Here is a 26,336-nt window from a genome sequence, read left to right as displayed (position 1 = left end):
AATTTAATAACCTGACAAATGAGATACCTCTCTTTGCAGGCGTCTGTATCTCTTTCAGAACTCGCTCCTCTGAAAAGAGCAACACAAGGTTAAAAACTATTCAAACTATTTCCTCGCAGTGTTTAATCACAGACCTGTGAGGTCATCCTTTTATTTAAACCTGGATTTGAATGTTCAAAGCTGACCACACACCTTTAGGGGCCTTCTTCTCTACTGGTGTTTCTACACAAAAGACAGGAGATGAATTTAGGTCTACAGTGGTAGATGTACTTTAAACTGTTTGTTTGCAGTACAAAGTACAAACAAGTACAAACTTCAAGTACTTTTAACTTTATTTATGTGATTCCATTTTTTCTACTTTCTATTTTTCCTTAACTTAAATTCAGAGGGAAATTGTGTTTACTTGCACATTATTTAGAAGATATGATAAATTGTTCGAGATTTATCAACCTAACAAAATAGTTACAACTTATAAAGCAGTTTATAAAGTGAGCCTCAGAAAATATTTGCAATGTTTATGTTCACAAAGATAATTGACATTACAGTGAAACTGATATAAATTTGCAGACAAAACCTAGATTTGCAGTCAAAAGTCTTTAATCTTGTGTTTAATCTATAAGGTTAGATGTTGTACATGTGATCAGATCACTTATGTACCTTTCATGACAGGTTTGATCTTTTCCTTCAGCTCGGCTGTGGAATCAGGGAGAAAATGAAAAAGATAAAACATACCACACTTACTCCTGACAACCAGAAATGTAACGTGTACTAGTTTACACTCTGATAAACTTGTACTGTACCTTTCTTTACAGCAGCCGGTTTCTCCTTTTCTTGTTCTGCAAAAAGGAAACTCAGGTCAGACAGGGACAGTCAGGAGGTGGAGACGTACACTGCAGAACAAACCACAGCAGCACCACAACAGAGAAGAGCTTCTTCAAGCATTAAGCAGCTTGCAGAGCGGGAAGCACGTCAAACCAGGAAGCTGATAGAAGAATTAGAAAGTTTTTCACTTGTTGGGCAGGAAAAACCTTTTCACCGTTTTGCACCATTTTTCATTTCTTGCAAAAAATAAGACCTGAGATGTGCTTTCACTTGACTGTGCAAAACCAGTAAATTATGCATCTGATGATTTGAATCCCTCTCACTTTCCTGTGCATTACTTTCTCTACAGCAGAAGACTGATTCCCTGCTGAGCGATCCAATCAGCGCTTTGACAAAATGCAGGGTGCTACCTTCTGGGAATGGATCAGTGAGATCTCAGTCCAGCGTTAGTTCTATGAATCTCTACCTTTCTTCACACGGACCGGTTTGACCTTGTCTTTCCGCCCGGCTGAGCCAGTAGGAGGAAAACAGAAGTTATGATTATGCTTGGTTTGTAATTCCAGCACATCAATGCACCACTAACAAAAAATAACTGCATGTTTCTGTCACCACACATGAAGACACTGTGAGAAGTGAATTTTCTTCTGGTACCTTTTTTAACAACTGGTTTGACTTTCTCCTCTGGTGCTTTGGGCTCTAGAAATGAGAATATAAATAATCTCAGCAAGAGGTTTATAAATTATATTTCTTTAACACATACTAATCATATTACCATATATAGTTAGATTGTGTGAGGCACTACTCTGAACAGTCAGCAGGGAGGGAGCAGTTCTACCTTTCTTCTTTTCCAGGGATTTGACTTTTTCCTTTGGTGCTTCAGCCTCAGTTTTAGGAGCTGATTCAGAAATGTAACGACAATAACAGCATCACAATACTGAAGTGAGTTGAAAGAGCTTTCTCTGACGGTTTTGTTATAAGATTTACCTTTTTTCTCATGAACTGCTTTAGGCTTCTCTTTTACAAATTCTGCTTCTGTGAAACAAGATGGAAATTATTGTTGTAATTGGGAGATTAAGGAAAAATTTTACCTGATAATGGAGGCTTGTATCTGAATTACCTTTTCTGGCGAGAACTGGCTTGGCCTCAGCTTCTAAAGAGAGAGAGAAAAAAAAAAACATGTTGTAATGATTCGTGCTTTTTGAAAAGTGACTGTTGTAGTAACAAGTGATTGAGACGTGACTGAGATGTTATTTAAATAAGAAACTTGTCTGAACCAGTTTGGATTTTATTGCTGTTAATCTGAAATATAGAAAATGTAGCTACACTTCATTCTTCTTAAAATTAGAGACAGAATATTGAAAAGTATTTGGCACCTTTCTGTGAGGTTTTTGCTTTTTCTTTGACTGTTCTTTTATACGATTTACCTTTTTTCTCATGAACTGCTTTAGGCTTCTCCTTTACAGCTTCTGCTTCTGTGAAACAAGATGGAAATTATTGTTGTAATTGTGAGATTGAGGGTAATTTCACCTGATAATGGAGGCTTGTATCTGAATTACCTTTTCTGGCAAGAACTGGCTTGGCCTCAGCTTCTAAAGAGAGAGAGAAAAAAATCTAATTAATGTTGCAATGATTCGTGCTTTTTGAAAAGTGATGGATGTAACAAGTTATTGAGACGTGACTGAGATGTTATTTAGTGGGAAACTTGTCTGAACCAGCTTCGGTGTTGTTTATGCCGCCTTTGTAACCGGGGCTAAAATAATAAATGGTCTTATCAACTATGATTTATTTTGTGATCCCCTCACTTTTGGAGTTAAAGGCACTAAAACACAGGAAATAACAGAAAATAATTATATTTGAATTAATGAAAAAAGATATTTCATACTGAAAGGTCACACAGTCATACTGATGTGAATACAAAAATAACTTCCACTAAAGTTTGTGCAAACAAAAAGATGATGTACCTTTCTTCAGTGGCACCACCTTCACCTTCTCCTTTGAGAGAGACACATTTCTGTGTGGTGCTTCTGCCTCTGTAACAAATAATGGATAAGTGTGAAAATAAATAGATTTATTATTTAATCATGAACATAAAAACAATAGGTGTTGTTTTACCTTTGACCACTTGGGCTACTTTTGTCTTGAGAGGAGCAGGTTCTATTGAAGAGATTTTATGTTTGTAAAAATCACAGCGACACTGAAACTGTGAAATGAAATAATTCAGTCTTACCTGTCTTTGGTACAACTGGTTTGGGCTTCTGTTTAGAAACCTCAGCTGCAAAGAAAACATCAAATGTTCTGTACGTAAACACAACCAAAAAGCCTCAATGTCGAACATACATTTTGATGTGAAATATTAAATGTGCTTTACCTGTCTTTGCAGAGACTCCTCTGATGCTCTCTTTTGGTTCCTTGAGCCCTGGAAACATAAAAAAAAAAAAAAAAAAGATGGAAATTACTGTTGTAATTGTGAGATTAAGGGTAATTTCACCTGATAATGGAGGCTTGTATCTGAATTACCTTTTCTGGCAAGAACTGGCTTGGCCTCAGGTTCTAAAGAGAGAGAAAAAAATGTAATGAATGTTGTAATGATTCATGCTTTTTGAAAAGTGATGGATGTAACAAGTGATTGAGACGTGACTGAGATGTTATTTAGATGAGAAACTTGTCTGAACCAGCTTTGATATTATTGCTGTTAATCTGAAATGTAGAAAATGTAGCTACACTTTATTCTTCTTAAAATTAGAGACAGAATATTGAAAAGTATTTTGCACCTTTCAGTGAGGTTTTTGTTTTTTCTTTCACAACAGCGTCTACAATAAAAGAAGGAAAAGTCAGAATAGCTACGAGCCCACAAAGCTTTCACACTGATGCGATACAGCTTTCAGCAAGACTCCTTTCTTTTCAAGTCTTTGGACTTAATGCAACTTAAATAAAAAAAAATCTCGAGTTGCTTTTTAAAGAATTTTCTATGGTACAAGGTCCAAAACTAACTTGTCACCTTACAGCGAAGCATTTGTACGTTCAAGCAAAATAATGAAAATGACCAAGATCTGTTTTCACATATCACTTATTCAAAAGACAAACTTTGGAGGTTAACCAATAGTCCAAAACACGTCTTTGAAATGATTTAAACATTTACTGAGTCTGATTTTTTAATAATGATTTAACTGAATAAACCAGTTAAAGATAATTTGATCTGTTTCCAGCTGGGTCACGATCACATGGCAGTGAAGCGCATCAGCTGCAGCTACATGTCAGTACAATATTTAAAAGATAAAGTTGGACAGGGCTGGATTTCTGCTGCTGCACAACGGTTTCCACAGAGAAAGCCTCACAAACACAATCCTGTTATTTACCTTTCTTCTTTTCAGCAGGTGTTGGTTTTGCCGCCATGGTAACTGGTGCTACAATAATAAATGGTCCTATTAACTGTGATGCATTTAGTGAATCTAGAAACTTGTGTGTTCTGCAGAATGAGTTAAAAAGAAAAGTGAAACTAGATTCAACCTTTTTTGGGAGTCACTGGCTCGGCCTTTTTCTCCTTTACAACTTCAGCTACTAAAGAAATGAATCATAATCAGCACATGGTAACAGAATGTTTCTTATTAAATTTACATTCCTACACAATAATGCACTACATAAATCAAACATCTGTAAAAATAAACAGAAAAACATTCACTAAAATACATGCAGCATATAAAATATAAACATACACTGATTAATAACAAGCGCTTAAAATTTTAAATCACTGTAACTACCTTTTTTTGTTGGTGCTGGTTTGACATTTTCTTTTGGAGTTACAGGAACTAAAACACAGAAAATAATCATATTTGAATGAATGAAAAAAGATATTTCACATACAAAGTCACACACTCATACTGATGTGAATACAAAAATAACTTTCACTAAAGTTTGTGCAAACAAAAAGATGATGTACCTCTCTTCAGTGGCACCACCTTCACCTTCTCCTTTGAGAGAGACACATTTCTGTGTGGTGCTTCTGCCTCTGTAACAAATAATGGATCCGTGTGAAAATAAATAGATTTATTATTTAATCATGGACATAAAAACAATAGGTGTTGTTTTACCTTTGACCACTGGGGCTGCTTTTGTCTTGAGAGGAGCAGGTTCTATTGAAGAGATTTTATGTTTATATAAATCCCATTGACACTGAAACTGTGAAATGAAATAATTCAGTCTTACCTCTCTTTAGTACAACTGGTTTGGGCTTTTGTTTAGAAACCTCAGCTGCACAGAAAAAATAAAATGTTCTGTATTTAAAACCAAAAAAGCCTCAATGTCCCATATATTTTGATTTGAAATATTAAATTTGCAGTACCTGTCTTTGCAGAGACTCCTGTGATGCTCTCTTTTGGTTCCTTGACCACTGAAAACATAAAGAAAACGAAGCATTTGTACGTTCAAGTAAAATAATGAAAATGACAAAAATCTGTTTTCACATGACATTTATTCAAAAGACAAACTTTGGAGGTTAACCAATAGTCCAAAACACGTCTTTGAAATGATTTAAACATTTACTGAGTCTGATTTTTTAATAATGATTTAACTGAATTAACCAGTTAAAGATAAGATGATCTGTTTCCAGCTGGGTCACGATCACATGGCAGTGAAGCGCATCAGCTGCAGCTACATGTCAGTACAATATTTAAAAGATAAAGTTGGACAGGGCTGGATTTCTGCTGCTGCACAACGGTTTCCACAGAGAAAGCACCACGAACACAATCCTGTTATTTACCTTTCTTCTTTTCAGCAGGTGTTGGTTTTGCCTCCTTGGTAACTGGTGCTACAATAATAAATGGTCCTATTAACTGTGATGCATTTAGTGAATCTAGAAACTTGTGTGTTCTGCAGAATGCGTTAAAAAGAAAAGTGAAACTAGATTCAACCTTTTTTGGGTGTCACTGGCTCGGCCTTCTTCTCCTTTACAACTTCAGCTACTAAAGAAATTAATCATAATCAGTACATGGTAACAGAATGTTTCTTATTACAATAACAATAGATTTTTATTACTACACAATGACGTACTGCATTAATCAAACATCTGTAAAAATGTGACAACAGATAAACATATTTATTAAAATACATGGGACATATAAAATATAAACATACACTGATTAATAACGAGCACTCAATATGTTAAATCACTGTAACTACCTTTTATTGTTGGTGCTGGTTTGACTTTTTCTTTTGGAGTTACAGGAACTAAAACACAGGAAATAAAAGAAAATAATTATATTTGAATTCATGAAAAAAGATATTTCATACTGAAAGGTCACACACACATTCTGATGTGAATACAAAAATAACTTTCACTAAAGTTTGTACAAACAAAAAGATGATGTACCTTTCTTCAGTGGCACCACCTTCACCTTCTCCTTTGAGAGAGACACATTTCTGTGTGGTGCTTCTGCATCTGTAACAAATAATGGATCAGTGTGAAAATAAATAGATTAATTATTTAATCATGGACATAAAAACAGCAAGTGTTGTTTTACCTTTGACCACTGGGGCTGCCTTGGTCTTGAGAGGAGCAGGTTCTATTGAAGAGATTTTATGTTTATATAAATCCCATTGACACTGAATCTGTGAAATTAAATAATTCAGTCTTACCTGTCTTTAGTACAACTGGTTTGGGCTTTTGTTTAGAAACCTCAGCTGCAAAGAAAACATCAAATGTTCTGTATGCAAAACCAAAAACGCCTCAATGTCCCACATATATTGATGTGAATTATTAAATGGCTGAGTCATCAGGAGGAAAACAGAAGTTATAATGATGCTTGGTTTGTAATTCCAGCACATCAATGCACCACTAACACCAATAACTGCATGTTTCTGTCACCACACATGAAGACACTGTGAGAAGTGAATTTTCTTTTAGTACCTTTTTTAACAACTGGTTTGACTTTCTCCTCTGGTGCTTTGGGCTCTAGAAAAGAGAATATGAATAATCTCAGCAAGAAGCTTATCAGTTATACTTCATTAACACATACTAATCATATTACTATATATAGTTAGATTGTGTGAGGTACTACTCTGAACAGTCAGCAGGGAGGGAGCAGTTCTACCTTTCTTCTTTTCCAGGGATTTTACTTTTTCCTTTGGTGCTTCAGCCTCAGTTTTAGGAGCTGATTCAGAAATGTAACGACAATAACAGCATCACAATACTGAAGTGAGTACAAACACTTTCTTTGACTGTTCTTTTATACGATTTACCTTTTTTCTCATGAACTGCTTTAGGCTTCTCTTTTACAACTTCTGCTTCTGTGAAACAAGATGGAAATTATTGTTGTAATTGGGAGATTAAGGAAAAATTGTACCTGATAATGGAGGCTTGTATCTGAATTACCTTTTCTGGCAAGAACTGGCTTGGCCTCAGCTTCTAAAGAGAGAGAGAAAAAAATTAAATTAATGTTGTAATGATTCGTGCTTTTTGAAAAATGACTGATGTAGTAACAAGTGATTGAGACGTGACTGAGATGTTATTTAAATAAGAAACTTGTCTGAACCAGTTTGGATATTATTGCTGTTAATCTGAAATATAGAAAATGTAGCTACACTTCATTCTTCTTAAAATTAGAGACAGAATATTGAAAAGTATTTGGCACCTTTCTGTGAGGTTTTTGCTTTTTCTTTCACAACAGCGTCTACAATAAAAGAAGGAAAATTCAGAATAGCATAATGTTTGAATAGCTACCAGCCCACAAAGCTTTTTACACTGATGCGATGCAGCTTTCAGCAAAACCACTTAACTAACGACATTTTTTTACATTGTCTAGTTGCTTTTTAAAGGATTTTCCTAGGTATAAGCCCAAAAATGCTGTGATGATATAACAAGCAGTAAAGATGTTAAATCACTGTAACTACCTTTTTTTGTTTCGGCTGGTTTAACTTTTTCTTTTGGAGTTACAGGCACTAAAACACAGAAAATAACAGAAAATAAGATATTTGATACTTAAAAATAACACAATCATACTGGTTTGAATACAAAAATAATTTTGACTAAAGTTTGTGCAAACAAAAAGATGATGTACCTTTCTTCAGTGGCACCACCTTCACCTTCTCCTTTGAGAGAGACACATTTCTGTGTGGTGCTTCTGCCTCTGTAAGAAATAATGGATCAGTGTGAAAATATATAGATTTATTATTTAATCGTGAACATAAAAACAATAGGTGTTGTTTTACCTTTGACCACTGGGGCTGCTTTTGTCTTGAGAGGAGCAGGTTCTATTGAAGAGATTTTATGTTTGTAAAAATCACAGTGACACTGAAACAGTGATAGGAAATAATTCAGTCTTACCTCTCTTTGGTACAACTGGTTTGGGCTTCTGTTTAGAAACCTCAGCTGTAAAGGAAACATCAAATGGCCTCTCTTTTGGTTCCTTGAGCCCTGAAAACAAAAAGAGAACAAAAAATGTAAGTACGTTTAAGTCTAAAAAAAGCCAATAAAATATGAAATAAAATTAACTCACCTTTCTTCATAGGCTCTATCTTGACTGTCTCTCTTACCAGGGAGGCATTTCTGGAAGCACCTTCTTGTTCTGTCAATACAAAATTTAGAATAAATGACACTAAAATCTAATTGTAGTTCAAGGTGTATGTGTTAGTTATTTGCAGCTGTCTTACCTTTTTTCACAATGATTGGTTTGGCCTTTTCTTTTGAAGCAGCAACATCTGTGTGTCAAATGCACAAAGTTACATTAAGCAAATACTCGTCCTATTATGGCAATTAATAGTTTAGCTATTTCATGATCAAATAATCGGCGGGAAGTTAACTATCAACTGATGTGAACGTCACCTTTTTTGACAGGAGCTGCTTTGGCCTTCTCCTTTGGAACTTCTGTGTCACAAAGCACAACGTTAGTCTCAGGTTTCAAAAAACAATTAATCAAATTTTCAAGAGCAGCCTTCATTAAAATGTGTTATCAAACATATACGGATATAATACGGATATTAATCTCTATTTTAGGAACGTGGTGCAGTGAAACTGTAAAAAGTGTGGGGTTACTGTGTATTGTAGAGCTGCACAGTAAATGTACCCTTCTTTGAAGCTGTGGTCTTTTCTTTGGTTATTTCAGCATCTAAATGAAACGTGACTGGTACAAACAAATAAAATCACAAGTCAAACAATGTAACAGGAGTAGTATGATGTCTGATAATCAGCTCTCCATCTATCTTAACGTCTGGATTTGAGTTTTTTTCAGAAACATCCCCTTATACAGTGTAATTATTCTTACTAAGTACAAATTCTTAATTTTCATTCTGCATCCTTCATGAGGCCTTTTCTTTTTAAATCAATCCCACCTTTCTTTGCAGGAGTTGTCTTTTCTTGTTTCTTCACTGCAGCGATATCTGTGGATTGGCACAAGAGGTCTTTATGTTTACGACCACAGCTGAACAGTCTTATCAGTTGTTAAAATCACCTTGAATGTTTGCATTACCTGGTTGTACAGGTTTAGTTTTGATTTTGGGCTTTGTTTCCATCTTGGGCTCCTTGGGAGCTGCCACTGGTGGAAAATTGACAGAATTTTTTTTGAGTTCAGTTTATAATTATAATAGTTTATAGTGTGTATCAATGTTTGTGTATCCACATTAAAAACAAGTAATAGTAAAGTAAGTAAATAATTTAAAACTAGAAAATGGCATAATGGTATAACAATAGAATAAATTAGATTGATTAATTATAGAGCATGTATACAAGAATTTTTCAAATTATGTTTATACCTTTCTTTGCAGATTCTGGTTTGGCTTTCACCTCTGTGATTGGGGGAAATTATTAAATTAACAAAAATATATGTTACATCTTCATGGCCTCAGACCAGCATCTACTGTAATGTAACAATGTGCAGTCAGATGCAGAAGCAACACGTTTGTATGGTCCCCAAAACAGGGTTCAGGATTCTGTGAATTGATGCAATCTGTCTCCTAAAGCATGAAAGAAAAGTGTCAGATCATGTGCTCTGAGCATCTTAATTAAATTATTAATTCCCAGTCCAAAAAAACATGCCAGGGCTTTGAGATGAGACAGCAGCCTTTTGGCTAAGATAACTGTCTGCATTTCATGATTAGCTTTATGACAGCTTTATGATGGCAGGCTGGGACATGCCCTCTGAACAACACAAACACCTGGTGGTGGTGATAAGCTCCACATCCACTCAGGCTTCAAACAAAAATTTGATGTGCATTTGAAGTCAGAATTAGTATTTTTTATGACTCTACACACTGTACCTTCAGTTAATACACACTGTGGTTGTGGCCTGGTACTGACCTGACTGAGTGACATTCATATGTTCCTTTTTCAGGATAGGAACGATTTGTCTTTGAACAGCTCTCACCACCTTTATAATCCTCCTGGGTTCTGCAGCTGAAAAGACAACACAGAGTTAATTCTATCCCACTCGGGCGTTGTTCAGTGCAAACTATTTCAAGAATTTGATCTCCATTCAATTATGTCTCAGAAGTTATTCTTATCTAATAATTGTGACTGAACCTTGGCAACCTTCCATTCTGATGAGTTCTTGGCGCGAATAGAGACAAGTCATACCTCGATGACGAAACAGGCTCTGTGTGGAGGTATTTTATTGATTCGGCGCCCCCATCAGTGGAGTGAAGACATTACAGCGTTGAAACTAAAACTTGATTTAGGGAAGAGAACGATGCCATCTGAAGGTCACACTTAGTGTCGGAAACAGGATCCTAACAGCAGTCACTTGTTGTGTTTACCATGTAACCAATGCATGACTCTGATGGGCCATGAATACACTGGACAAACTGGTTAAACTTCAAAGTGGCCCAAACTTTGGCATTCTTTCTCACCTGCTTTTGTAACATTAAGATGTTCCCTCTTCAGGACAGATTCAACTTCTGTCTTGACTACGCTAATTCTACTTGTAGCCCTTCTGCGTCTGGCGTCTGAAATAAAAAGGAAAAGCAAATTTATAAGTTTCATATTGTACAGCCAAAAGACCTTCATTCTTCTGTAAGTAATCACAAACATCCTGTTATGAGAACTGTTTATGTATAGTGACTGTATTGTTTATTTATGATAATATCAACGGATTGCAATGAAATTTGGTGCAGACATTCATGATCCTTTAAGAATGAAATGGAAAATTTCTGTGATTCCCCAAAATGTATCTCTTGCCATTAGCAGGTCACCATTTCAGTTTAAACTTTAGGTTTTCTGCTCACTAGCACATGTCAGCATTCATACTACTAACATACTAAACTGAGATGGTGCAGTTTATACCAGTTAAAGGTCACCATGTCCTAATGGTGATGTGAGTTTTTCTTAGAGTACCACTGTGAGGTAGAGCCTCACAAAGTCACAAAGGAGTCAGTGGATCAGTACATTGTGTAAATCCTTCGTTGGCCTTTACGATATGTACCTGTATCTGTGTCTCTCTTCTCGACAACTTCTTTGTCTTCTTTCTTCTCTTTTGTAGGTTTCTTGATCTCCTTCGCCTCCTCAGATGGTTTCTTCACTTCTTTCCTTTCCATCGAAGACTTAAACTCTTTCTCTTCTTTGGGAGGCTTCACCCCCTCTTTTTTTTCTTTCTGAGACTTTTCCACCTCTTTCTCTTTTATAGATGGTTTCTCAACTTCTTTCTCTTTTCTAGGTGGTATCTTCACTTCTTTCTCTTCCTTAGGAGGCTTCTTTACCTTTTTCTCTTCTTTAGATGGTTTCTTGACTTCTTTCTCTTCTTTAGAGGGTTTCTTGACTTCTTTCTCGTCTTTAGATGTTTTTTTGACTTCTTTCTCCTCTTTAGGAGGGGTCTTCACCTCTTTCTCTTCTTTAGATGGTTTCTTCACCTCTTTTTCTTTTTTAGATGGTTTCTTTACCTCTATCTCTTCTTTAGGAGGCGTCTTCACTTCTTTCTCTTTTTTAGATGGTTTGACAACCTCTTTCTCTTCTTTAGGAGGTGTGTTCACCTCTTTTTCTTCTTTAGATGGTTTCTTCTGCTCTTTCTCTTCTTTATGAAGCTTCAGGACTTCTTTCTCTTCTTTAGGAGGCATCTTTACCTCTTTCTCTACTTTGGGAGGGGTCTTCACCTCTTTTTCTTCTTTTGATGGTTTCTTCAACACTTTCCCTTTGTTAGGAGGCATCTTCACCTCTTTCTCTTCTTTGGATGGTTTATTAACCTCTTTCTCTTCTTTGGATGGTCTCTTGACTCCTTTCTCTTCTTTGGGAGGCGTCTTCAACTCTATCTCTTCTTTAGCTGGTTTCTTTACCCCCTTCTCTTCTTTAGGAGGCATCTTCACCTCTTTCTCTATTTTATGTGGTTTCTTTACCTCTTTCTCTTCTTTAGATGTTTTGTTTACCCCCCTCTCTTCTTTAAGTGATTCCTTCACCTCTTTCTCTTCTCTAGATGGTTTCTTCACCTCCTTCTCTTCTTTAGTGGATTTCTGGACTTCTTTCTCTTCTTTAGATGGTTTCCTTACCTCTTTCTCTTTTTCAGGAGGGGTCTCCGCCTCTTTCTCTTCTTTAGGTGGTTTCTTTACCTCTTTTTCTTCTTTAGCAGGCTTATTCACCTCTTTGTCTTTTTTAGAAAGCTTCTTCACCTCTTTCTCTACTTTGGGTGATTGAGGTGTCTTCACCTCTTTCACTTCTTTAGATGGTTTCTTCACCTCCTTCTCTTCTTTAGGAGGTGTTTTCACCTCTTTGTCTTTTTTAGATGGTTTCTTCACCTCCTTCTCTTCTTTAGGAGGCATCTTCACCTCTTTCTCTTCTTTAGATGGGGTCTTCACCTTCTTCTCTTCTTTAGGAGGCATCTTCACCTCTTTTTGTTCTTTAGATGGTGTCTTTACCTCCTCCTCTTCTTTAGGAGGCCTCTTCACCTCTTTCTCTTCTTTAGATGGTGTCTTTACCTCTTTTTCTTTTTTAGGAGGCGTCTTCAGCTCTTTCTCTTCTTTAGATGGTTTCTTCACCTCCTTCTGTTCTTTAGGAGGCATCTTTACCTCTTTTTGTTCTTTAGCTGGTGTCTTTACCTCCTCCTCTTCTTTAGGAGGCATCTTCACCTCTTTCTCTTCTTTAGATGGTGTCTTTACCTCTTTTTCTTTTTTAGGAGGCGTCTTCAGCTCTTTCTCTTCTTTAGATGGTTTCTTCACCTCCTTCTGTTCTTTAGGAGGCATCTTTACCTCTTTCTCTTCTTTAGATGATGTCTTCACCTCCTTCTCTTCTTTAGGAGGCATCTTCACCTCTTTCTCTTCATTGGATGGTTTCTTTAGCTCTTGCTCTTTTTTAGGAGGCGTCTTTACCTCTTTCTCTTTTTTAGATGGTTTCTTTACCTCTTTGTCTTCCTTAGGAGGCGTCTTCACCTCTTTCTCTTCTTTAGATGGTGTTTTTACCTCATTTTCTTTTTTAGGAGGCGTCTTCAGCTCTTTCTCTTTAGATGGTTTCTTCACTTCCTTCTCTTCTTTAGGAGGCATCTTCACCTTTTTCTCTTCTTTAGATGGTGTCTTCACCTCCTTCTCTTCTTTAGGAGGCGTCTTCACCTCTTTCTCTTCTTTGGATGGTTTCGTCACCTCTTTCTCTTCTTTGGATGGTTTTGTTTCCTCTTTCTCTTTTTTAGATGGTTTCTTTACCTCTTTGTCTTTTTTAGGAGGTATCTTCACCTCTTTCACTTCTTCAGATGGTTTCTTCACCACCTTCTCTTCTTTAGGAGGCGTCTTCACCTCTTTCACTTCTTCAGATGGTTTCTTCACCATCTTCTCTTCTTTAGGAGGCGTCTTCACCTCTTTCTCTTCTTTAGATGGTGTTTTTACCTCATTTTCTTTTTTAGGAGGCGTCTTCAGCTCTTTCTCTTCTTTAGATGGTTTCTTCACTTCCTTCTCTTCTTTAGGAGGCATCCTCACCTCTTTCTCTTCTTTTGATTGTTTCTTCACCTCTTTCTCTTCTTTAGATGGTTTTGTGACCTCTTTCTCTTCTTTGGATGGTTTTGTTACCTCTTTCTCTTTTTTAGATGGTTTCTTTACCTCTTTGTCTTTTTTAGGAGGTATCTTCACCTCTTTCACTTCTTCAGATGGTTTCTTCACCACCTTCTCTTCTTTAGGAGGCGTCTTCTCCTCTTTCACTTCTTCAGATGGTTTCTTCACCACCTTCTCTTCTTTAGGAGGCGTCTTCACCTCTTTCTCTTCTTTAGATGGTGTTTTTACCTCTTTTTCTTTTTTAGGAGGCGTCTTCAGCTCTTTCTCTTCTTTAGATGGTGTCTTCACCTCCTTCTCTTCTTTAGGAGGCGTCTTCACCTCTTTCTCTTCATTGGATGGTTTCTTTACCTCTTGCTCTTTTTTAGGAGGCGTCTTCACTTCTTTCTCTCCTTTAGAAGATTTCTTCACCTCTTTCTCTTCTTTAGGAGGGTTCTTCACCTCCTTATCTTCCTTAGATGATTGCTTCAGCTTCTTCTCTTCTTTAGGATGCTTCTTTACCTCTTTCTCTTTTCTAGATGGTTTATTCACTTCTTTCTCTTCTTTAGGTGATTTCTTGACTTCTTTCTCTTCTTTAGGAGGCTTCTTCACTTCTTTATCATCCTTAGATGATTGCTTCAGCTTCTTCTCTTCTTTAGGATGCTTCTTTACCTCTTTCTCTTCTTTAGATGGTTTCTTCACCTCTTGCTCTTCTTTAGGAGGAATCTTCACCTCTCTCTCTTCTTTAGATGATTTCTTGACTTCTTTCTCTTCTTTAGATGGTTTCTTCACCTCTTGCTCTTCTTTAGATGATTTCTTGACTTCTTTCTCTTCTTTAGATGGTTTCTTCACCTCTTGCTCTTCTTTAGATGGTTTCTTCACCTCTTTCTCTTCTTTAGGGGGCTTCTTTACCTCTTTCTCTGCTGTAGATGGTTTCTTCACCTCCTTCTCTTCCTTAGATGGTTTCTTGACTTCTTTCTCTTCTTTAGGAGGTGTTTTCACCTCCTTGTCTTCTTTAATTGTTTTTTTGATTTCTTTCTCTTTAGATGGTTTCTTGATTTCTGTCTCTTCTTTGGGAGGCGTCTTCACCTCTTTCTCATCTTTAGATTGTTTCTTCACCTCTTTCTCTTCTTCAGCGGGTTTCTTGACTTCTTTCTCCTCTGTAGGGGGTGTCTTCACCTGTTTCTCTTCTTTAGGAGGCATATCCACCTCTCTCTCTTCTTTAAGAGTTTGCTTTATTTCTCTCTTTTCTTTAGAGGGTTTATCAGCTTCCTTCTCCCCTTTAGCTGATTTCTGGATTTCTTTTTCTTTTTTGTGCAGTTTTTTGGCCTCTTTCTCTTTTTGGGGTTGTTTCTTTACTTCTTCCTTTTCTTTTGAAGGTTTTCTCGCTTCTTTCTTTTCTTTGGAAGGTTTCTTCACTCTATCTTCTTTGGATGGTTTCATACCTTCCTTTTCTTCTTTAGGTGGTTTCTTTACTTCCTTCTCTTCTTTGGGAGGCTCCTTTATGAACCCTTCTTCTGAAAGCAATCAAGAGTCAGTTTTCATGTATTGTAACATCTCTAAAACTGACGTAGAGGTAGAGCAGACCTAAAACTTGACAAGGTCACCTGTGACTGTTGTTAAATGTTATGCTGAAACAGTTCTGTGTATGTAGTAATTTATGGTGAACAGTATTATCACTATGTTCTGTATACAGTGAAGTTAAATATAGCTATATTGGGGCATATTTCAGAGCTTGTTTATTCAAATATTTTCAAATACCCAGTTTTCAACAGCATATTTCATACTTCTGATAATTTTGAAAATAAGTTGTGATTACCTTCAGTCTTCTCTGATTTAGTCTCAGTGGTTTTTACTTCAGGTTTGATCTCCTTCTTTGGCTTTTCCTCTTTTATTTTGTCTATAGTTTCGTCACGTTTGGCTCCCATGTCTTTTTTCTCCTCCTCAGGTTCTGTGGATTTTAGGTCTGTATACAGCAATAAATTCCCATTTAAGCAAAACTACAAACTGAATAATACCGATCACTAAATTTAAAAGCAACATTTGGATGTATTGAATTAATTTGGGGGGAAAGTGTAGTATAGAATGTGCAAAGAACTAAAGTTCATCATACAAACATATGTAGAAAATGACACAGTGACAGTGACAAGTGTCAGACCAGTACTATCATCATAATGACTAATACCAAATAATCATGCTTGCATAAGCACTAGAAGCACAACAGCATTAAACACACCACAAACTTTGTTAAATTGTTCAAACAATCAGACTTGAGTTTTAAATCAGTATTGCGGGGATGTACTTAATAATGTTATGCAGTTATTACCCTGACTTACTCTAGGCCAACTATCAAGAGGGCAGATAGGACACAACACGTTGAGCTATCCACTTTATTCCTCAGCCTATTAGCTCCATCTAGCTGCTCTACAGTAGAGCTGTACTATCTCCCTGCATTGACAAACAGCAATGACTGTTTGAAGGAGGAACACTTAAGTACATAATTAGCGCTTCAGGAAATAGATTTGTCTTTACTGAGTCATCGAAAAAGAAAATGTTGAAGGAGCTTGAACTCACAGGTCCTGAACTCGGATCCTCTTTCCTCACAGCTGTTAGCACCCGACTCAAAAAGAGTTTCTGATATAAATAAAACTAACTTGACCTTATTGGGTCCATTTTTATTTCCTTATCAGTATGGGGTATAATAAAAAACGCACACACTAGTGTTTTGGGAAATCGTTGTCTCTCTTAATGAGAAGAACAGCATCAGTGTATTGCTGTGTCCTAGATTGGTCAGGCACACAAATCTATTTTTCAGACGAGAGATAAATCAAAACTTAGTTGACTTTGAGTGAATTTGAGAGCAACTGACTAAAGCTATGATTCCTAAAAAGTATATTGTTAAATATAAGGGTTCCACCAACCATAACAGGTCTACTGTATAATATACATAAATACTTTCTGTTCTTTAGAGGGTTTCTCAACTTCCTTTTCCTCTTTTAGAAGTTTTCTTTATTTCCTTTTTTTTTCATGTAGCTTCTTGACTTCTCTTGCTCTTTTAGGTCGTTTCCCAATGTCTTCAGTTATGAGGCACTATAAAGTGTAGAGGGTGCTAGTACACAGCACTCTCCACAAACAGTGTGCTAGTTAACGTTACAGCTAATGCTAACACAGGTAGCAACCCATTAATCAACATGTATTGTTAAAAAAAAGCCTTCAAACTGTTACCCAGTTTGTGCTAAGCTAAGCTAAACACAATGTGATCTGTGGCTACTGGAAACGCAGGTTTTAAACATATTTCAACTAAAGTTTTTACCTGTAGTGATTAAAACAGTCATGTTAGTAAAAAACTCACGGAAATGAAAGAAGACTACGAGACATGTGACACGAATAACTGAACAAGTACCTGTTCAATGAAAGACATTCAGTTTGTTTGACCGCCCACGTTACTGCACATTTAACACACTCGTCATTCAGAAACATTTTCATTCTCTGATAATGAAAACAATGTTGAAAGATGTGTGATGATTATGATGATGACGGTGAGTTTTGTACCTTTGTCATGTTTGTGGAGTTGCTCTTCGTCTTTGTGAGCAGCTCTGGATCGGACTCCTCGGATCCTCTCAAAGGAAACGAGATGTTTCCTCCTTCCTTTAGCTTCAGCTTTACTCTTCTCACTGTTTTCGTCGTCGATGACGTCGGAGTATTTGTCTTCCTCATGGCCAGAAGGAAAAGTGCTATCGTCTTCATCATCGGATTCAGGTACAACGCTGACGTTGCTGAGTTTTTCAGCCGACAGAGTTTTAGGATCTTCGTCCTCAGCTTCTGTTTCGTCATGCTTATCTCCTTCCTCCTCTGGAGCTTCATCGCCTTCTATTTCTAGCTTAGTGTTCATTAAATCAATGTTTTCTTCATCTCTATCTTCATCCTCATGCAGATCAATATTTACAGTTTCCTCCTCTTTAGTGTCTTTTTCAATTATTTCCTCCTCATCTTCCACTAAATCTTGCTTAGTTTTGCTCTTCTCCTCCTCCTCATCCTCCTCCTCCTCCTTCTCTACCTCTCCAGCTTCTTCTGGAAGCTCCTCAGTTTTTGTATTATTTGCCTCCTCCTCTTCATCTTCTAACAAATCTTCAGTTTTGGCCTCCTCCTCCACTTCTTCCTCCAAAATGTTAGTTTTGGCCTTCTCCTCCTCCTCATCTTCTTCTTCCGAATCTTCAGTTTTTGACTCCTCTTCTTCTTCCAGAACTTCAGTTTTGGTCTCTTCTTCCAAATCTTCATTTTTGGCCTCCTCCTCTTCATCATCTTCTAAATCTTCATTTTTGGCCTCCTCTTCATCATCTTCCAAATCTTCAGTTTTTGACTCCTCTTCTTCTTTCAGAACTTCAGTTTCGGCCTCCTCCTCTTCTTCCAGAACATCAGTTTTGGTCCCTCCCTCATCTTCTAGAACTTCAGTCTTGGCCCCCTCGTCCTCCTCTCCTTCCAGAACTTCAGTTTTTGCCTCTTCTTCTTCTAGAATTTCAGTGTTCGCCTCCCCCCTGTCTTCCAGAACTTCAGTTTTGGTCTCTTCTTCCAAATCTTCATTTTTGGCCTCCTCTTCTTCATCATCTTCCAAATCTACAGTTTTGGCCTCCTCTTCATCATCTTCCAAATCCTCAGTTTTGGCCTCCTCCTCTACTTCCAAAGTTTCAGTTTTGACTTCCTCTTCGTCCTCCTCCTCCTCATCTTCATCCTCTACCACTTCCTCTGTTTTTGGTTCCTCCTGCTTCTCCTCCTCTTTGTTGTCAACCATCACTGTATTCATGTTCTCTTGTTCTCCTTCATCTTCCACTGCTTTTAAGTCGTCAGCCTTTTCTTCGCCTTCCCCCTCTACAATCTCCTCCTCCTTCACCTGTGCTTCCTTCTCCTCTGTCTCTTCCTCCTCCTCATCATTATCAATGACGGCCTCATCTTCCAATGGTAGCTTTTGTTCTGTTTCTTCGAGGTCGACATGTTTCACTGGTGATGTGACAGTAAGAAATTTAGTGCCTATGCCTAATGAATGTGACTATTTAAGAAAAACCATGTGAAATACCATCATCTTCCTCTTCCTCATGCACATCTGTCTCACTGGCAGCGTCAGTGGGAACTTCAGCCTCCTCCTCCTCCTCCTCAGTATTTGAGTCTTCATCTATTTGTGCGGGAGCAGCCTCATCTTTTGCCGCTTGCATAATCTCTGTAACTGTATCATCAAACTGTGTCATCTCTCAAATCTGAAAGTCGTATCTTTGGCATTTCTCTTGGAAATGCAGATCCAAACAAATTTCAAGGTACAAAGGTAATTTGATGAAGTGAAATGGGAAGAATGACGACAGAAACCATTCATTACATCATACAGTTTACACCACATGCACAAAGAGAGTCTTTCCTCTCCCAAGTCACCAAGTGCTTGATCGGATCTGTTGGGTCTCTCTTCGTTGTAAGGACCTTAATATGAAAAAGTACCTTGAGATAATGTATGATGTGAATGTATTGATCGGTGCAGTTAAAGATTTTCCCAATTTGACTAAGGCGGGAGGTAGAGCCCATCATCCACCAACCTAACCATTCAGTGGTTCGATCCCTGGTTCCCCCTGTTTTCATTTGGAAGAACCCTGAGACCCTGAACCCTAATTTCAGCCTGGTCCATATAGAGAGTCTGTGGATGTGTAGTGTGGCACTTTGAGTGGTTATTAAAACTTAAAATGCTTCATGAATTTAGTCCATTCACCATGTATTTCTGGAATCAGGCTTTGGTTACACCGACAATACTTAGTGGGATCAGCTCCTTGTTGGTTTGCGTCTTTTCATGGGATTTATTGACCATAAGAAAATATGGAATATTTACAGGAATATATTCTTTTGACAGTTTCCCTCCCAATTGAACACCAGAAAATGCCAACACCAAACATGGCAAAAATTAATTATATTGTCATTGCTCACTTTTCAGATGTGGTGTAAACCTGTATGATTCATGCAAAGATAAAAGTATTTCACACACAGCCGCATGACATCCAGTACAAACAATCAAGATACACACACACACACTGTGTGTTACAGATGTTTAAAAAGTAGAAATACAGTTGTCAGTCGTTCCGTTGTACAGAAGATGCTTGAAAAATGCAGAGGAGGGCAGCAGAGGACTGCAACTTCAAAACACACAAATTAGATAAATATACATGTGCAATATTACAAATTATTTCCAGTTTTTCAAGCATAGGACACAAAACATATGATTATATGAAGGAAAACAACTTAATGGCAAAACCCATGAATTCAGTTTCAGTGAGACAAGCTGAGGGAGAGACACGGACGCAGCATAACAACTCGGTTGCAAACAGACGTTTATTGAGATCAAAAATTGACAGTGGTTATCAAGTATGTTTGTTCATGCCATAATATAATGGGCAGTGATGGAGTTTGAAAGGAGGTTTTATGGAACATGACATATTGTCAAAATCCTCATGCATGAAAGGCCACACGATAAGACGGAGGACAGACACGACAGGTCTATGCAAACTATCTGCTGGCAACACACAATACACATTGTACAAAAACACAGTTTCAAACATGTTCTTACCTTTTTCCATAGGTGGCAGAAATACTCCTACGTGTCAAAAATATAATTAAATGGCTTGAATATTGAAATACGATTGGATTTAATAATTCAATAAAGTCCAGTTCTTACCTTTTTTTCTCACCAAAGTTATATCGGATGGAGAAGCTACCGTTTCATCTAAACAAAAGAGACACACACGTGTTAGTAACGGTGACTTTTAATGGTGAATTAGTGTATAATAATATTGCAAAACAGTAACAGGTTAATACTATGTTTGAAAATGTACTAATGCTGTAATAATAAACAAAAGAAACCTTCTTCAGTTACTACATTTACACTGGGCGTGGCCACAGGTTCACCTGGAGCAAGAGAAGAAATTATGCCCAAGAGGTGTCAGTATACATTTTAATATTGTGAATTTTTTAAATCATAGCCTATATATAGAATTTGAGACAGAATATTATAGTATACAGCTAAATGAGAAACCCTACCTTGATCCCCAACAAGCATGCTTGACATGTAAGCCACGAACAAATCTTTCTTGTCTGCGAACTCCAACACGGCGTCTTCCACAACTTTCATGGGGTCGATGGAAACTTCAGACACGATCCCTGAAAAATCTGCACACCGCACAGCTAGCTTAATCATACTTATCTATGTCTTTAATTCCAGAAATGTCGGCATTACTTTAGAAGTAGATGGTACCGACCTTCATCACGGAACACCATCGTGGAGATATAGCTCACAAGCATGTTAATCTGTTCTTTGGTGATTTCTGCAGTCGTCTTCAGAACCGACATGGGACTGAATCCCACAGCCTGCTGGACGTCTGACCCACAGAGACGTCAAAACAGTTTAGTCTCGTGAATATTGTGTAGACAGCAACTAGCACGCTACAGCAGTGTATACGTTGAGATGGGTCACAGATTAGGGAAAGTTTAAAAATCAATATGGATATCTTCTAATGTGTCCAGTATTACATCCATGATTGTACAGAGCACATCCTGGATGTATACTGCGACTCCAAATTGAAATTTGACTTTTTATTTCGGCCCATGTCCCATCTGCTAACACAGAAGACGCAGGGTTTTATGACCTTTACTGCAGTCAGCCACCAGAGGGCGATCAAAATGATTTGAGCTCGCCCTTGAGTGCTGTCATTTTTTCCATGTCTATATAAATTACATTGTTACTCATCCAAAACACAGGCTATCAGTTATATTTAGTATCAATGCTGATTAAGTAATGAATACACATAGGTAAGACAAAAGGATTAAATTATTAGAAACATGATAATATGACATGTAAACAATACAAAGTTTAAATATGGGGCAGGTACCTTTTATAATATCCAGTGTGCTGTCTATGATGGAACAGAGTACGTCTTGGACGTAGCTCACTATTCCACTGAAAGTGTCGTTAGTCACACTGAAGACGTTTCTGCCAACGGACACAGGATCCATGAAGCTGATGTCGGTGGTTCCTGTGAAGGAAAACAAATAAAACAACAAATACTAAGGACTGGTGTGAAAAATCAATGCAGTGTATTGTGTTATTAGTCATTTTAAGACGTTAAGCAATTGCAGCTGTTAAACAGGGAGAGTAATTACCTTTCACCACGTCCAGAATAGTGTCCCAAATGGCACAGAGCACATTCTGGATGTAATCCTCCACTCCACATATGAACTCAATCATAACACTGAAGACGCCTCTGCCTGTCAGCACAGGGTCAATGTAGCTAAGGTCAATTTTTCCTGAGAAACACAAAAAGATTGTCAAGTTTTTTAACACATATGTATATGTCATTTACTTGCATGTGAACCAGGGAAGGCAATCAGATTGGAAGTATTAAAACATGGAATACATACCTTCAGATATTCCCGATATAGTATCGAATAGAGTGTCCACAATAGCACACAGTGACTCCCTGACGGAGCACACCACTCCACCCATGAAGTCGTTGGTTGAATGGAAAACCTGTCGTCCGATGACCACAGGGTCGACGTAGCTGAGGTAGAAGTTCCCTGCGGGTTTGGAGGGACATGGTTATGTCACATTCAAAGTCAACTGTGGGTGATTCTTTGAGTACGAGCGAGTTGCCATACCGTCCTTGTCTGAAAAGTGTCGAACAATTCCATCTTTTGCGTCCGATATTTCTTCAGCTACATAAGCGGCAGTAGACGCGGGGTCACTTAAATCAGGTGCACATTCTGGAGGCCCAGAAAGGAGAGTTCTGTGTTACTATGTTTGCTTTCAATTGTAAAAAAAACAATGAGCAAACTGTGTCCAATTTTTCTTCTGTACCTTGAAATTTGTTGAGCAGACTGGAAACTTCATCTACAGCGTCGTTCACAGCTTGCATAGGGTCCGTAATGATTTGTTGAATGTCTGAGAACACAAACACACAATAATCCTTCATATCTGATGAGCAAATACAAAAAAGGAGATATGTTTGTATGTGTGCGTGTGTGTGTGTCACTTACCTGGGACAGTCTTGTACTCCACAAAGTCAAACATCACCACTCCTACAGCCGCCCAGGACAGCAGAGCGGCCAGAGCGATCAGCAGCTCTACAGACACCTTCACCTTCCTGAGGAGGCCCACACCTTTAGACTTGAGAGAGCTCGTCTGTGGCGCCGCTGCTCCACTGGACCCACTGGACCCAGTGGCTGAAGCGGGGGAGGCCGGTTTGCTTCCTGTTTGTGAAAAGACAAAGTGTCTTTAAGAACTCTGAACAACACTAGAATCTTCAGGATGTGGTCTTTGTATTGTTGCTTACTATGCAAATGCTGCAACACTGTAAGTCTTTTTTAAACTCGGACTGAACAGTATTTTCAGCCCAGTTCTCACTTTGATATGTCGTAGTACAAACCAAATACTAAGCAATAAAGTTCTTAATGACATCATAGCATGTACGTTGATGCTGAGTATCATTTCACAGAGGAATGGCTCTTGCATAAGTGAATTGGAAAAGTGCAGTGCCAATATATAGCTTATAACAAATATATCAGGATGCATTTTTATAATATTACATAAACACCAAATGTTACAGTGCATCCATCACAAGTTGAATTTTTCACTGTTAAATCCCCCCCCCCCCACACACACACACAGAACAATTTTTATATATTTTGGTCACAATTGTCTAACAATAAAACAAAGGATCTTCTGTAGCTACCAGTTTATCCTCATTAGATGTTTTTAACTCTTAAATATTGAAATCTGTTTGATTTGCTCCAAACATATTGTTCCAACTCAAAACTGTACATTTTTATATCATTGTATTCAATGAAGAGTGATTTAGAACCATGTTTAGAAACTTATGAACAGAACTTGCACATATAATGTGTCTATCTTGGTAATTGGTAATACAATCTACTGCATTTAGATGACTGAGACTAAAAGTATCCACTGGTACTTTCCCCATTATTTAATTAACAAATTCTTCATGAGGTTGTTTCCCAGTAAGAAAATTATTTTAATGACTTAATGAAGTTATTACGCAAAAAAGACAATGATCCTCCGTAGGCACTTCTCCAGTCTGATAATTCTCACACTGCAGCAGGTGGAGGATACTTCATGTCAGGTCAAAGGATTTGAACATAACATGGGGAACACAGTGTCTAATTTGTCCATTTATAGAATAGCATCATATTCCTGTGTGTTCCAAATACATGTAAACTAATATATGAATTAGATTCATCTGAGATTTCAACATTTTGTCACCTTGCAGATCAGAAAAGGCAGAACTCAGCTGTCCCAGTTTCATCTAATACATTTTATAAAGACATTTGCACCTGATTCCCACGAGTAACACTGGATAAAGCCTGTGACCACATTTCATGACAGCCTCATCATCATTAATTAAGTGCTGGACTGGAGCTGAACTGGTGCCAGGGAGTTAGAGACAACTTCCAACTGTGAATGAGCTCCGAGCATACCTCCCTCCTGAGTCACTTCCTCATTTATAAATCCTTAAAAAATAACATTTCCACTCGACTAAAGAATACTGAATGGACATCACAGAGGTTTACTAATAATAAAGGACAATCATGATGGAGGTGTTGTGCTTATTCCAGGCCTGAAGCTTCGTTATCCAATATATATATATATATATATATATATATATATATATATATGGTTATATATCAATCGTTTGATCAGGTTATGCAAAACACAGCAGGACAATTAAATCCTTGGTGGAAAGTAACTCACTCACGTACTGCACTTGTACTTAACTTAACTATATCCATTTAAATTTATTTTTACTTCTATTTAGCTTAATTTAAGGGGGAATTGTTGCTCCATTCTCAGTTGAAAGCTACTCCCTCCAAACTTTTAACATGGTCTCAATGAAATGACAGTTTCTAGCCCCAAATAGGTCAAATTTATTTAATATTTCACCCCATAATAAAGTCCAAAAACTACAAACAGATGTGTATACAAGATATGTACTCTCCCTTTAATAATACGATTTATCTTCAGACCATTTGGAAGGGCCCAACCCCTGGATTTATGAAACACTCAAAACCAACTCCACCTCATCAGCTACAACAGCAAAATGTCACATAAACATTGCTGCATCAATATGAAACAATCAAATAAGGTCACACACAATAATCTATCAGTCATACAGAATATTTTATTGCAGAACCACTACATTTAAATTTGAGGTAAGTATATTTTTTCCCCATACTTATTCTGTACTCTGACATAAGTTGGCTGAAAACCCAGAGGTCAGCGTTCTGTCACAAGAGAGCGGCGCTAATACTGTGGCTACATGAGCTCCTGTATTTATAGCAACCGGCTTTCAACACATTTTCCAAAGAGGACGCGCCCTATCAAAACATTGACATTTATTTATTAGAGATGGAGCATATATTATCAAGGCATTATGTCCCAGCATATCAGAGCGGTAAGGTGTAGCAGTCCTACCTTCAGCCATGGTGATATGGAAACTGTTTCAGGTATAATCCTTTGAGTTGGGGCCTAAGCCTCCATATGCAGAAGTCACAGAAAAATCACAGTGTAAATCCAATCAGCTTCCACTTGTCAGTAAACAAAAAACCCTGTATTTTTTATAAATTATTCCATTCCCATTGTTGATCACAGTCTTGTTTCCGGATCCATGTAATCCAGACAGTTGAACTTCTCCAAGGACCGAAAAAAAGGGAAGGAGATGGAAACCCCAAATACAAAATGTAGGTTTACAGGAGTACTTTGAGAATTTGGAGCTGCCGGTGTGGCAGCTTGGCAGACGGGGGGTCCGGGGACGGTGGGGCAAAGGAAAGGCGACGCAGGAGAGGAAAGAGCCAAGCTAAGCACAGGGCAGGGGAGAGTGACAGGGGGGGGCAGACAGAATATCCCACCCTGTGTTATTGGTGCCTCACATGGGTATAGGTCAGAGCAGAGAACATGGAGGCTTCAGGGTAACTGTATCCCCCCAGAAGGAGGGTTATTCTTAGCCCACGCCAGCCGCTCTGCCAGGCCTTTTTTGGCGGTAACAGGGGTGTGTGCAGGATCAGTTGGCAGAACCGGGCACCCCTACTGGTGGGGCACTGTAATCTGCCCTCTACACTGGTGACCGGGATCAGGAATGAACAACAACACAGATGAAAACTGTGCACACACATTAAACCTACACAACACGGCCTGTACCTGCTTTGGCTCCTGGTGCAGAGTCTGTCATGTCACTTTGTTTTTATGTTCTTGTATTCTGTTTCAGGTGGCAGCCTAAAAAATAAACTTAATTCCAAGATCTTTAATTGCTTATTATAAAATTACTTTAAAGAAAGATTCGGTAAAACAGCTCAATCTTGTGTTTCATTTTTAATCATGCTACAGCTCCTTTTCTTAGGTGGTGACGGACCAGAACAGACTTAAATGTACACGACAAATGAGTTTTTATCTAAGATGGTTTTTGTAATTTTCCTATATTTCATTGATGAATGTCACATCAAAGTGTAAAGTTCAAAGTGAGATTTATATTTCTGCGATATTTGAAAGGTGTTGGGCCCCT

The 26,336-nt window shown here is 37.8% G+C and overlaps 3 protein-coding genes and 2 long non-coding RNA genes across 5 annotated transcripts; all 5 read right to left on the bottom strand.

The window, feature by feature from the left end:
- Positions 1–649: 649 nt before the first annotated feature.
- On the bottom strand, positions 650–4,948 carry LOC128451046 (neurofilament heavy polypeptide). Its single transcript, XM_053434811.1, has 19 exons — positions 4,911–4,948; positions 4,760–4,828; positions 4,581–4,628; positions 4,330–4,380; positions 4,179–4,226; positions 3,340–3,372; positions 3,191–3,238; positions 3,050–3,094; positions 2,935–2,976; positions 2,784–2,852; positions 2,379–2,411; positions 2,247–2,294; positions 1,940–1,972; positions 1,807–1,854; positions 1,658–1,717; positions 1,474–1,518; positions 1,289–1,330; positions 801–836; positions 650–693 (listed from the first exon to the last, which is right to left on the bottom strand). The coding sequence occupies exons 5-19, from the start codon at positions 4,213–4,215 to the stop codon at positions 650–652; spliced, it is 663 nt and encodes a 220-aa protein (XP_053290786.1). The 5' UTR covers positions 4,216–4,226; positions 4,330–4,380; positions 4,581–4,628; positions 4,760–4,828; positions 4,911–4,948.
- Positions 4,949–5,046: 98 nt separating this feature from the next.
- LOC128450812 (uncharacterized) lies at positions 5,047–6,382 on the bottom strand. The gene is made up of 7 exons (XR_008340038.1): positions 6,339–6,382; positions 6,188–6,256; positions 5,998–6,045; positions 5,730–5,780; positions 5,579–5,626; positions 5,162–5,209; positions 5,047–5,070 (listed from the first exon to the last, which is right to left on the bottom strand). It is a non-coding gene; the product is annotated as an uncharacterized LOC128450812 (long non-coding RNA).
- Positions 6,383–16,075: 9,693 nt separating this feature from the next.
- LOC128451044 (cilia- and flagella-associated protein 251) lies at positions 16,076–18,950 on the bottom strand. Its single transcript, XM_053434810.1, has 3 exons — positions 18,815–18,950; positions 17,296–18,738; positions 16,076–16,089 (listed from the first exon to the last, which is right to left on the bottom strand). The coding sequence occupies exons 1-3, from the start codon at positions 18,948–18,950 to the stop codon at positions 16,076–16,078; spliced, it is 1,593 nt and encodes a 530-aa protein (XP_053290785.1).
- Positions 18,951–20,445: 1,495 nt separating this feature from the next.
- On the bottom strand, positions 20,446–20,928 carry LOC128451175 (uncharacterized). The gene is made up of 3 exons (XR_008340078.1): positions 20,809–20,928; positions 20,632–20,676; positions 20,446–20,494 (listed from the first exon to the last, which is right to left on the bottom strand). It is a non-coding gene; the product is annotated as an uncharacterized LOC128451175 (long non-coding RNA).
- Positions 20,929–21,889: 961 nt separating this feature from the next.
- LOC128451043 (uncharacterized) lies at positions 21,890–25,262 on the bottom strand. The gene is made up of 6 exons (XM_053434809.1): positions 25,253–25,262; positions 22,801–23,013; positions 22,622–22,705; positions 22,423–22,527; positions 22,186–22,341; positions 21,890–22,071 (listed from the first exon to the last, which is right to left on the bottom strand). Exons 1-6 carry the CDS (start codon positions 25,260–25,262, stop codon positions 21,890–21,892), a joined length of 750 nt encoding a protein of 249 aa, XP_053290784.1.
- Positions 25,263–26,336: the final 1,074 nt, after the last annotated feature.

Source organism: Pleuronectes platessa, chromosome 11 (assembly GCF_947347685.1).
Source record: "Pleuronectes platessa chromosome 11, fPlePla1.1, whole genome shotgun sequence".
In the NCBI taxonomy this organism is placed as follows: domain Eukaryota; kingdom Metazoa; phylum Chordata; class Actinopteri; order Pleuronectiformes; family Pleuronectidae; genus Pleuronectes; species Pleuronectes platessa.
The sequence above is the reverse complement of the archived record's forward strand: the minus strand, read 5'-3'. Positions and strand labels throughout refer to the sequence as shown.